At 39.6% G+C, this 13,223-nt stretch overlaps 2 protein-coding genes across 7 annotated transcripts in view; one reads left to right on the forward strand and one right to left on the reverse strand.

Moving 5' to 3' along the window:
• Window positions 1–380: 380 nt before the first annotated feature.
• Window positions 381–1,662, reverse strand: LOC125249549 (uncharacterized membrane protein C3orf80 homolog). Its single transcript, XM_048161859.1, has one exon. The coding sequence runs from the start codon at window positions 1,124–1,126 to the stop codon at window positions 629–631; it is 498 nt and encodes a 165-aa protein (XP_048017816.1). The 5' UTR covers window positions 1,127–1,662; the 3' UTR covers window positions 381–628.
• An 11,196-nt stretch (window positions 1,663–12,858) lies between these two features.
• The window catches only part of si:dkeyp-97b10.3, a 32,771-nt gene continuing 32,406 nt past the window's right edge, over window positions 12,859–13,223 (forward strand). For 3 of the 6 annotated variants that reach the window (XM_048161174.1, XM_048161176.1, XM_048161177.1), the window contains exon 1: window positions 12,860–13,053. In XM_048161174.1, the coding sequence (XP_048017131.1) occupies window positions 13,004–13,053 (50 nt within the window). In that variant the 5' untranslated portion in view covers window positions 12,860–13,003. Of the gene's footprint in view, window positions 13,054–13,223 lie in introns of all 6 variants that reach the window. The other 3 variants (XM_048161179.1, XM_048161175.1, XM_048161178.1) reach the window with 2 other exon arrangements.

The raw sequence follows: 13,223 nt of genomic DNA on the forward strand, positions 1-13,223 counted from the left end.
GGATTTTATGACATTGGAGAAAAAGGCAAATCATTTATGATGTGCAAAACATTGAAATTCTGAAGTTCATTCTGCGGGAAGGATAAAATCGATCTATTTTCTTTCAAGATTATGTTTAAAATCTGACAACAGTGGTCTCATAAACTCTGCTTCTTAACTGAAGTCATGCTAAATAATTTTTCAAGCTGTTCCAGCTAATGCACATGTGCATTTCTCCCATTCATTTTTTATTGAGCAGTCCATCTTCTTCTCATATTGTTTCTATTAATATGCACAGTAAGCAACCAACAATGTGTTTTGAGAAAGTATATGGCGCCAGCTTTTGTTTAATGTTTGTTGAATTTATACAGTAAATGGAGATTCACTAATTCCAGAAAATATGTGATATTTCAAGCAATTTTAATTGTCCTCAGCAGACTGTACACAAGCACATGTGCACAGATCAGTTACTAACACATTTTTGCATATTTGTGAGGATGTGATAGAGCTGTCTAGAACTGGTTATTACAACAAAATCATTGTACGAGACAAACCTGAATGTAAAAACATCTTGAAAAGCTGCTAATGACAAGTCAGTCACACATTATAAATGCATTAGCTGTTCCAGAATCAATTCAAACACAGCGAGTTATAGAGAGTTTCTGGCTCTTCTAGACGTTTGCAAGGTTGTGCGTCTTTCCTCCGGGTTCAGATTGTCTGTATTCACCTCCATCATGATCTCCTCATATGTGGGCAGATATTTCACCTCATCGTATGTGGGAAGCAGCAGCACCGGGGAGCTGAAGTCCCCAGTGAGGGAGTCCTGGGACGTGTGTCCATGTAGAAGTGACGGCTCCTCTGGTGTCTGCCGGCGGGGACGTGGACACACGACACGCTGGATGAAATAACCCACCACAAAGAGCAACAGCAGGATCAGCAGTCCCGACAGCCTCCGTACGATCCAGTCCAGATTGTCGAGGAAAGCGTGCAGAGGGAGTTTGCAGCAGTGGACCGCCGTGATGCTGCTGCTGTTCTGAGTGCAGCATCGCTGGTCTTCATCACACTGGATCTCTGCACAGCTCCGCACAGCCTCACAGGAGAAACTCATTAACCCGGACGCAACACTCAGCCATGTCCTCACTCTCATGCTTCTACCAGTGTGGTCCAATGAAGGAATTATCTGTCTGCTGCAGCCCAACCGAGAATATAATCCAAGATATTTTTTCTGTTCCTACTTTTTCATACCGCACACAATCCCGTACGAGCCCCCATCAGCTGTCTGGAGATGTGAGTTCTGCTGCTCTGTCTTACAGCAATTATTGGAAGTGAAAATCACAGATCAATGTAATAAAATCACGTCTTCCTGTCGCGAGGTAATGTCATTGTCTTTCTCTCAGTTTGGTTCGGTTTTCATCCCACAGCTGCTCATAATTCACATCCTCAGAATGGAGAAAGTGACCTCAGAAGCCACCTGATTAAAAATGCATGGCACTGTTCCTCTGTGGGTTTCAATGGACCCATTATAGCCAGAACAAACTCAAACTAAACTCCCCTTCGGATGCTCTCGCATGTCAGGCTTTGTTGCTCGCAAAGAATCGAACAAATTACTTTTGAGATATTTCATTTTACATTATATAGTTCATGTTACAGTGTAATAAGATTAGTATGGACTGCGTAATATAAATGAACGGCATGCAATTGTTTTCTGGAACTTCTACAGGTCAGTATCTGTGCTGTTTGCTACTTTTAATGTTGCTCAAACATCAGTTTTTTTTTTTTTTTTTTTTAGAATTCAGCCCATAATCATTTGTGCAAGGTACATGAATGATTCCTCAAATCATGTGTGTTGTTGACGAAAGGTGTGCTGCTTCTTTACTAAGTGATCAGATGCATCATTTTACCTGCTAGACCAGAAAACTAGTGAAAAAGTCCCACAGGAAGCCATATTTAGAGGTTAACAAGTGCAGTAAACAAACAACTAGCAACCAATCTTTGCTACTGCAAGTTATTATATAAACATTTATACAACAGTTCTTTCTGGTTCTTGAATCTGATTGTCTGATAGCTGTGTGATATTCTAGTGATAACAGCACTCTTACCTTTTCATAGTTTGCATCACTCTGCTTGAAGCAACTGTCGACAGCCGAGCAAATCTACTGTAACTTTTGCGAATACTACACTTGTACTATGAACTGTAGTTTTTTAGGCGAGAATGTAGTTGTTTAGACCTAAAATATGTGGCTCATATTTAATCATAGCACCTATTTTACAAATTGTTTTCAGAGGTATGAGCTCCAGGCCATCAGCAGTCGTTCAGTGCTCGTGTACCCACTGAGAACAGCTTTATCTCAGCCATTGCTTTGGGGATTTGCCGTTGTCTCTTATAGTGGTTCAACATGAGATTTTGGGTACATAAAACTGGCAATCTTTGGTCTTATTCATCTATTACTTGTTCCAGAGCAAATTGAATTGTGCTGTGTTAAATTAGATAATTTAATATTAAGACTATATTTAACTTACATCCTGTAGAGCTCTGCTTTTGTACATTTGACTTTTGTACATTTGACTGAATTATAATAGCTATTGTTATTAATTTAAATATGGTAGTTCAATAAATATTATTTTATATAAATAATTTGTTGTATTTGGTATTAGTGCATAATATGGATTGAGTGAAAGTTACATTAATACGCCATTAGATGGCGGCAAACTTTGAGTGAAAGAGTCAGTCGCAAGAGACTTTTAAATTGAAATTGACTTTTGTAATCAAAGGACATTGTTTTAGCACTGTTGTGGAAAATTCCCTTAACTGTAAAAAGGACTAAATACAAAGATCGCTTTCCTTAGTGGACATTCAAACAGATTTTTATAATGTTTATAATATTATGGACATCCTGAAGAATGAATGTTATATCAGACACAGGTAATGCAATGGGAACAGGAGAGGATTTGTGAATGTTGAAGTTGAAGGGACGTAACTGACGCTGGTAGGTCATGTGACAGTAACAACATGGCGGATGTAGTACGTCCGAATTCATTCATACTACACGCATTTGTACTATATAGAACATACTTTTTCAATGGTCGTGAAATAAATTTAAATTCAAATGTAGTACCTACTCAACAGTACGTGATTTCGGATGCAGCTCTGGTCAAACTGTCAACTTGAGATTTGAACTGTTGTATAAATGCAATATCACATGAGTAGCTGTGCAATATGTCTGTATATCAGCACACTGTGATTACCTGTAAATTAATAATACAATACACATAATTACAAGCGACTAACACTAAGGCAAAACCTAACCTATTGTAATTACATGTTGTTAATTAATATTACTCAGCCATTCTATATTACAGTGTAATTACACAAAGAATTATCATTTTTTTTCACGAGCCTCAAAAAATATCTCAATGAAACCTTCATGTTTGAAAAATGTAAGATTTCAAAGTGTTAGGCTAATGCCTTTTTATATCTACCTTATCTGTATTATGTGTATTTACATTTGTGGTACGATGTAAAGTCTTAAGGAAAAGTATACTTTACGATATTGGCTTTATGTGCAAATGGAGACTAAATTGCGTTATGGGGCTAGAAAAGGCAGAATGACTGTGCAGTATACATTTACCAAAGTTCGCTTGTAAGGCTTCAGTCGATATTCACTTCTCATAAACAGAGCTAATGTCAAATTGGTCAAATGTGATTACTGGAGCATTATGCCATAAAATACACTGGAACAGAGTCAAGTTGGCCAGCCAGATTCATGAGGGATCATGTTTCCCACTCCAATCGCTCTCATTTACTGAAATGTGATACACAGTGTCATTAGTAAAACATTGAAATAAACATTTGCTGACAGAGACTGCTGCTGTCCTTGTTTCAACGGCCATTTCTTCATGCTGCTTTTGTTGTGTGCTAATGAACACTTCATAATAGACAAACAGGTTTTTGCTCCATTCTTCAGCGACAGTGTCCCTGTGTGTGATTGTCTATAAAATCAAAAATGTTCATACTATAATTAAACATTTAGTGTGAATTTTGCATTCTTGACTACTGCTTTCCATTCTGTAATTTGTTTTAAAACAGTAGTTGTACAATTATATTAAAACTGTATAGAGTGAACAGGAGCAGGAAATGACTGGTGTAGCAGCTCTGTGAAGATTATCTCTCTGTATTACTGTAATGTCTTCTGCTCTACTCATTATCTGTAATAGTCTGATGTATATAGCACTGACATTCCCAACATGCACTGTGGCATTAATGAGTCAACCACTTTCATTGTTTATAATTTCTGTACTATAAAAAACATTGCCACATAGAGTGAAGATTGCTGCTCTGACCACACACATAAGAGTAAATAGTTAATACAGGGAACTGTGCTCTGTAAGTAGTAATTAAGACGGTAATCAGAAGTAATTAAGTTCCCAGTCAATATGATGCAGGGTTTTATATTAAGATAACACTCATAAATCCTGGCTATATTTACAGTTCTCAAGTTCAGAGTTGGCACCACTATTTCATTTTCCCCAGAAAAAGGCCATCCCATTATTTTTTCTGTGAACTTGTTGTAAATTCTTAAGTAAACCTGGTCAGACAACAGCCACCAGAATTCATACAAAACAAAATAAAACATAATTTCATAATACAGAAAGTTATTTGTAAATCGTTGTACAAAACCCAGGCAATTCTCCTTCTGTAATCTTTTTAATCTGTTACAGATCACTTCCATTATCTGCTATTCATTTCTTCAGATGCAGTTAGTTATGTTGTAGAAAATACAAAATGTGAGCAAAGAATATGAGGGGACCATGTGATATATTCAAAACAGTTTGAATAAAAGTCTTTGTGGAGACTGCACAGGTTAGTCAGATTGTCTACGTTTATATCTGACATTATTAGTTATTTTGTACCACCCATAAAAATGTGACTGAATTCATATATAGCATTTTAGACATAGCAATTTATTTGTAGCATTTATATTCATTGATCTCCTTTCTGCAGTTTGTCTGTATCCATTTTTAATGGACGAGGTCAGATCACTGTCTTAGTATTATTGATCACAGTTAATATAATTCAAATGATTTATTAATAGGTTTGAATCTAGCACAGATGCTGCTCTATGAAGTGAACTCTTTCTATGTTCCTGGATTTCTACATAAGCCAAAGCCATAAACACAGCCTGCTGAAACATCACAACAGTTATATATTTTCATGTCTTTATTGATGACTCGCAACCAAAACGATACACAGGGGTGTGTTTCCCGTACAGTGACATAACCCTCTGATTAACCACATTAGTATGATGCATCATAGGAGAAACTCGGTAATGTACGTCCACTGAAGGCGAGTTGAAGTTGAACCCATGTTCAGTTTTATTGAAATCAATCAGGCATAACATTATGACCACCTTCCTACTATTGTGTTTGCTGCCAAAACAGCCCTGACCCGTTGAGGCATGGACTCCTCTAAACCCCTGAAGGTGTGCTGTGGTATCTGCACCAAGATGTTAGCAGCAGATCCTTTAAGTCCTGTAAGTTGTGAGGTGGATCCTCCATGGATCGGACTTGTTTGTTCAGCACATCCCACAGATGCTCGATTGGATTGAGATCTGGGGAATTTGGAGGTCAAGTCAACACCTCAAACTTGTTGTTGTGCTCCTCAAACCATTCCTGAACCATTTTTGATTTGTGTCAGGAGCATTATCCTGCTGAAAGAGGCCACAGCCACCAGGGAATACCGTTTCCATGAAAGGGTGTACATGGTCTCAACAATGCTTAGGTAGGTGGTACGTGTCAAAGTAACATCCACATGGATGGCAGGACCCAAGGTTTCCCAGCAGAACATTGCCCAAAGCATCACACTGCCTCCGCCGGCTTGCCTTCTTACCATAGTGCATCCTGGAGCCATGTGTTCCCCAGGTAAGAGACGCACACGCACCTGGCCAGCCACGTGATGTAAAAGAAAACGTGATTCATCAGACCAGGCCACCTTCTTCCATTGCTCCGTGGTCCAGTTCTAATGCTCACGTGTCCACTGTTGGCTCTTTCGGCGGTGGACAGGGGTCAGCATGGGCAGGGGTCAGCTGACTGGTCTGCAGCTATGCAGCTCCATACATGTGTATTCTGACACCTTTCTATCAGAACCAGCATTAACTTCTTGAGCAGTTTGAGCTACAGTAGCTCGTCTGTTGGATCGGACCACACAGACCAGCCTTCGCTCCTCACATGCATCAAAGAGCCTCAGCCGTCCATGACCCTGTCTCCGGTTCACCGCTGTTCTTTCCTTGGAGCACTTTTGATAGATACTGACCACTGCAGACCGGGAACACCCCACAAGAGCTGCAGTTTTGGAGATGCTCTGACCCAGTCGTCTAGCCATCACAATTTGTTCCTTGTCAAACTCGCTCAAATCCTTATGCTTGCCCATTTTTCCTGCTTCTAACACATCAACTTTGAGGACAAAATGTTCACTTGCTGCCTTATATATCCACCCACTAACAGGTGCCGTGATGAGGAGATAATCAGTGTTATTCACTTCACCTGTCAGTGCTCATGATGTTATGCCTGATCGGTGTATATATATACAGACGTGTTAAAAAATGCTACTAATTGTCGACACTAAAATAAATAGTGAAAAACGTGTATATATATTTAAATGGAATGAACAATATAGATTGTGAAACACAGATTGAGAGCTGCAGTTGTCTCCTTCAGACTGGATTACTGCAATGCGCTCCTCATCGGGATCCCTGACAAAAGCCTTCAGGATCTGCAGTACATTCAGAGCAGTGCTGCTAGGATCCTGATGAGGGTGCGCTGATACGACCATATTACCCCCATCCTCAAATCACTTCACTGGCTTCCTGTCTCACTCAGGATTGAGTACAAGGTCTCCCTCCTCACTCACCAGTGCATTTATGGTGACGACCCCCTGACCTCAACACAAACTTCTACACGTGCCCTCCGTTTGGGCCAAAAAAGAGATTTAACTCACACTGAAAAGTCAAAAATTATTAAATGCCCATGAGAAGGATGCAATACTAATGAAATACTAGAAATTGCTAAATTAAGGCGTGACCAATAGACAGCAAAACGCTCATTGGGGTCATTGTTCAGCAGGGTCAGACAAAAACAGGTGGAGAAGAAAAGACACATGTTAACTGCAAAAAAAATATGAATTAAGGTGAAGAATTAGGTGTGAAACCATCAGGAACCCTTTAGTCTCAAGCGCCATTTTCCAGAACTGCAACCTACCTGGAGTCTCCAGAAGTGTCAGGATCTCAGAGACTTAGGTTAGGTAAGGAATCCTAAAAATGACCCCCAGTTAATGAGAATCACAAGCTGAAGTGTTGTAAAATCGACACAAGACTAGGTAAGCACATGACAATCAGGAAACTTGACTGTGACTAAACTTCAAAATAAAAGACATGAACCAAAAACCCAAAACATACATGACAGTTTGTCTGTCTCATCCTTATCTTCAGGTTACTTTTGTCAAATCCAGTCCATATCCAGACTAGATGGTGGACTGACACCCAGGAACAAAAACCATGACAGTTGACATGCCCTCTGGGCAGATTCTCAGCAAAGTCCTCATTGACTAGACAAGTCCTTGGCACAGATTCTCATGGCCAGTTATGAATGTGTCATGCCAGGACCAAGTATCTCCCCAACGCAGTTTTTAACAAGAAGCTCGGTCATTGTGCTTACAGCCAGTGATATGCCAGTCCTTTATAAACAGCTGCTCTACCTTCATGTTTTTCCTGCTGGACACACTACAACTCTTCCATTTCATAACTGCATACTAGCACACTACTTTTACCTCATCTCTCTATAGCAGAAATTGTAAGTGTAGTATGTTAGTATGTGATTTTGAATTCAGCCATTGACCGTCATCCATGGCAAGATTCTGTGTCATTTCATGCAAATGTAATCGGCGCCATCTAGTGTTATAATGCATGGATTGCACTCAACGAAGATGCTTTGTTGAAATGAAATGGAACAAATAATTAATCAGTGTGATATAGTTGTTGGATTCAGTTAGTACACCATTATATAAAGTGTTTATAAGTTTTTGTATCCAGAAATGTATATGCTCTGTATGGATTTCATGTTTTGTTGTTTTTGTGTGAAGCATTGTGTTGTTATATCAATATTTTTGTATTTTTGTCTTAGGTTGGGATGGTCGATGTTCATGTGTGCTATATTAAACTTTTTACTGAAATGGTAGAGTTTAGGGGTGCAAATGTGGAGACCCAGACGTGTTAGGTGCAAGACGTAACTAGACACACAGAAGTTTGGTTGTGGGAGGGACAAGCTTAAATGCTGCTGTGTGACCACTCATATCAAATGTGAAATTTGAGCACACATGAGTATATGGGATCCCTCAATTCTAACAACAACAAGAAGCACTGAAATTCAGGAAGTGGAAGGTGTGGCTGGAGCAAACTCGCTTGGACAGTTTCATATTGACTTTGGTAGAATAACTCGAGCTGACCGTCCAATTTCAAGAAGATGCTCAAAAGGCCAGGCTTGGAAACATGAGTTTAACTCGGCAAGACAGTTTCAAAACATGGCTTCCAACAAAAAATGGACAACTGCCAGCATACAGCAAGTGGAAGAGTGGCCTTGGTGGAATCCCTGAACCAAATAGATCTGGCGGTCTCCAATTCTGTTATATGAGAGTACTTAGAACATGAGGGCCTAATTCATTTCCTTTGTTTTGTGGAGAGGCATGGAAAGTTAAAGTTCAGAATGACATGGTTGTTGCAATAGAAAAAGTTGTAGGTGATGGAGCTGCAGCAGCAGTACAAACAGAAAACTAACAAACGGACTAGAAAAGGGGAGTGTGTACGACTGCCGAACCACCTAACCTGGACTCCTTTCTGTCTGAACACTGTCCTTCCTTCAGGATACCCCAGCACAACGAGGACACAAGATCCCCTGTTTATTTGGACATGATTTTCCTCACTTTTGGACCTTTGTATATTTTATGTTAAACAAACGCCTCTCTAAGACCTGCCGCCACATCCACCGTGTCTGTCATGAGTGACTGATCTTTGCTATTGATCGTTGGGAGTGAGAGGTCCCGGGATCAAATCCTGGATGAGCCTCCATTTGTCATGAAGTCTGTCAGTGGCTGCTCCACCACAGCTCCCTGAGAGACTCGGAGTAGAGCCACTGCTTCTCTGCGTTGAAAGGAGTCAGTTGAGGTGGTTCGGGCATCTGCTCAGGTGTTCCAAGCATGTCAAACTGGGAAGAGACTCCGGGGCAGATCCAGAACACACTGGAGGCAACATATCTCTCAGCTGGACTGGAAATGCTTTGGGATCCTCCAGGATGAGCTGGACGTATGAGAAAAGGACATATGGGTGTCCTTACTTAGCCACCGCGAAGCCTCCCGGATAAGCAGTGGATAATGGATGGATGGATGGATAGATTGAAACTACATCAATTAAGCTTTCAAAGTTCTCTTTGACCGAACTTTCACAAAGCCTAAATCTGTTCTGTCAGTTCGCTGCCATTCCACCTCCAGTTAATTCACAGCAACTGTGTGCGCTTAATAGGTGCTGTCAAGAGACACAAGGAAAAGAGAAAACAAAATAAAACCACATGCACAGTGTTGTCAGAACAGTGTCACATGCATTTAATAATAAATTACGTTAGAAAATGAGCAAAATGTTTATGTTCTGGGTTTTTTTTTTTTGTAATTGTTTACGTGTAAAAAGTGGTAGGCCTGTTTGACTTGTGTTGATGTATGCTGCAGGAAAAGCCATTGCATACTTCAAGGTCTTTATGTTGGTATGGTCTGTGCTCTTGTATTTTGTTAGCAAGATTTATGCAGGAAAGAGCTGAAAGACAACTGATAATGTTGGACATATTAAGAGTTAAGTTTTTTATTTAAACATTGATCATTTTTACAGTATTATTGTACAGCTTTTTTATTATTATTTATTTATTTTTGGTTAGCAAGGTTTCATCTGGCAAGACAGCAGAGACTTCACATTCAGTAGTTGATCTTTAACATGGTAACACTGATAGTTGAGAGGTTTTGTATCTGTGTATCTGTTAGTTTTCTTATTAATCTTCCTCCCTCAATGGGAGTCTATTGCAGCCCTAAGAACCATAAGTAGGACAATTCTGAAATTTGGCACACTTGTAGTGATGTTAATGAATAGTAATCTGACCAACTCTGGGGTCTCTAGGACCAACTTTTTAACCCTTTTGGCTTGTTTCGAGCGGTGCGGTATGTTTCAGTTCAGTACGGCAAACCCTGATCCGGCTTGCGTTTCCATCGCCAACAGGACCCTTACTTGATAGGCGTGATGTATGCTGTAAAGTAGCAATCGACGTCATTCTCGTGACAGTAAACAACAACTTTTGACTATGAAAATGGCAAAAAATTGCATACTGTACTGTACTGAACTGAACCACTCAGTCGAAACTAGCCATTTGTTTTAGAAAAATGAAACTTAGTACACCAGATTTCTCTCCTTATGCTGATCACATTCAACATCTTACATCTTAATTCATCTTAATTAAGACTCCGTCCATTAGAGCAGTGTTTCCCAACCCTGTTCCTGGAGGCACACTAACAGTACACATTTTGGATGTCTCCCTTATCTGAACCATATATTACTGGTCTTGGTGTTTCTACTAATGAACTGATGAGTTGAATCAAGCATGTTTGATTAGGAAGATTTGGAAAATGTGTACTGTTAGTGTGCCTCCAGGAACAGGGTTGGGAAACACTGCATTAGAGTTGTGGCCATTTTAAAAAGTACAGTACTCCGTTTTTCGCTGCTACTCCTTCAAATTTTGCCCAATTCTTAACAAAGTTGACCCAAAAGAGGCTGTTTCACGGCCAAAATTTGATAAATTGAAATAAATCTTGGTAGGCTTCATCAACCATATGATCTGAGGGTCCATGCCAAAGTTGGGAACAGCGCCACCTACAGGTCATGAGATTTGAAAAATGGCTCTTCTTGCTCATAATTTTTGAACAGTTTGTCAGGAAATCAAAACCTGATGTCTATGAATTCCTTGTGTCATTCCGATTCAGTGGATACCAGTTTTGGCAGGATCAGACAAACCATCTGTCCGCCATTTTGAAATATGCTATAAATTGCAATAGCGTTTAATTGATTTGACATATCGTCTCAAAATTTGGTAGGGATCACTGACAGCATGACCTAAAAGTAACTGAGAAGTTTGAACACAGCGCCACCTAGTGTTCCAGAGATAACTTTTGAAAATACTGTCTAATTGTGTGTGTGTGTGTGTGTGTGTGTGTGTGTGTGTGTGTGTTATAATTTGAGCTGTGGTGCATGGTTAAGATATCTCTGGATTACAGTCGGGACACTTTCCAAAGGGGAAATTTAAACTGCGTTGCATAGATAAGATATCTCCGGAAGGGGGATTAGGGCTGTGTGACGGCAAAAGGGGAGATTGAAACTTTGTTTATCAGTTTGAAGTGCCTTAACAGGTAGCAGTCCTGTCGTGTGAGGAAGATCCATTCAGATCTGCTCTGATGGATAGATCCGTTTAGATCCACTCTGACGGACAACAACAACAACAACAACAACAAAAACTCCCTAAGACTTCCTAGCTATTCCATCCAGATAGAAAAATTCTCTGTTTTTACTGTTATTTCTATTCCTTATGTTCTAATTCTTTATGTAAAGCACTTTGAATTACCATTGTGTATGAAATGTGCTATACAAATAAAATTGCCTTGCCTTGCCTTACAGTGATTTTTTATCAGTTGTGTTTGTTTGTTGTCTTATGCTAGTTAGCTTAGCATGTTAATTGGTTAGCATGCTCACCAGTTGCCATTCTTTGGCCATTCTAATGGCCTAACATGGTTGAGATTGCAGAAAAACTACATTTATTCATTCATTCCAATTTAGTTTTTATTTAATTTTTTTAACAAACTCTTAAAATTTATTTATTTAACGGACTCTCTGTTTAGTCTGTTTTTGGGAAGGTTACAACTTTGGTGTTCAACATTGTTTCAGAAATATAAACAATTAAAAATATAGAAATTTCAACTTCATTTGGTTGGTTTTATGTTGTTTAAGTCAGCTTTAAGAAAAGAAATATGATTATTTGTAAAAGGAATTAGTTTTAAAAGAGGTAAATTGTCTTCTTTTTTAAATGACTTCTTTTTACCTCTTGTTTGATTCAGATTTAGTTAGATGGTCAGTTTACACCCAGATGGTCCAACTTACTCAGATCAACATTCCCCTAACCTGGGGTAAATTGAACCACAGGAACACTTTTATTTTAAATAAGAAGTCATATTTTTTAGAACCCTTCGTCATAGATGTATTCGGATCATTTAAAATGATAGGAAACATCCTGAAAGTACTTAAGATAGGCTACTTTCATTGTACTTCTGCCTCATTTTCCCTTATTTGAGGACAACATAAGTACAAAAAATGGCTCATCTTACCCCACTCTCCCTACATAGGTTGTAATAACAGCACTAGTACTTGACACTTATTTGCAGTTTAGCGATAACATTTGACTTCTAAACTAAACATCCTAGCAGCGTCCATCTGTAGCAGATATAAGTGTGGTGAGAGATAGCCTATAGCTATAGTCTGAGAGAGACAAACACAAACACAAACACTGAAAGCGCTCATCTCTGCCCTAGACCTTCACTGGCCTCCAGGGGTCCTCAGACCCTGCTGTTAAACCAGCGTGGTTTTGCATAACTCATATAACGTCTTTTTTTAGTATTATTTCATTTGCACATTAAACAATAATATTGTTTTATTAATTTAATCTCTGTCTTCAATGGCTTCTATTGTAATGGACATTTGCTGTAAACAAGCTTTGGTTCCCGCCACTTCCTGCTGCTGCCAGTCACGGAAACACCAGTGAGTGTGAGTGTGTGTGTGTGTGTGTGTGTGTGGATCAGTGTCAGCGTGCATGAATGGGCTCAGCGTTGACTGGGTTATAGTTTCTCATCTGCAGATATCACTTGGCGCGCGGATCGACAGCTGTGGGCGCGCGAATAATGGTCGCGCACATGGCACATTATGGAGACACCACACAGCTGAACGATGGGTGAGTATCTGCTTTAACACCACCATCATCTTCATCTTTCTGTGCAGGGCTCGCGCTACTGCTGCACGCGCTCGACGTAAACAAAGAGCGCGCGCCGTCGCGCAAAACCGAAAGTACCACAGTAATAACAGTAATAACCGTGCAATAACAGAGGATTAATAATTCAGATC

Source organism: Megalobrama amblycephala, linkage group LG16, assembly GCF_018812025.1.
Source record: "Megalobrama amblycephala isolate DHTTF-2021 linkage group LG16, ASM1881202v1, whole genome shotgun sequence".
Classification (NCBI taxonomy): Eukaryota; Metazoa; Chordata; class Actinopteri; order Cypriniformes; family Xenocyprididae; genus Megalobrama; species Megalobrama amblycephala.

Excerpts from the sequence above, each read along its gene's own strand:
- LOC125249549 (XM_048161859.1), bottom strand. The coding sequence starts at position 1,126 with ATGAGAGTGAGGACATGGCTGAGTGTTGCGTCCGGGTTAATGAGTTTC.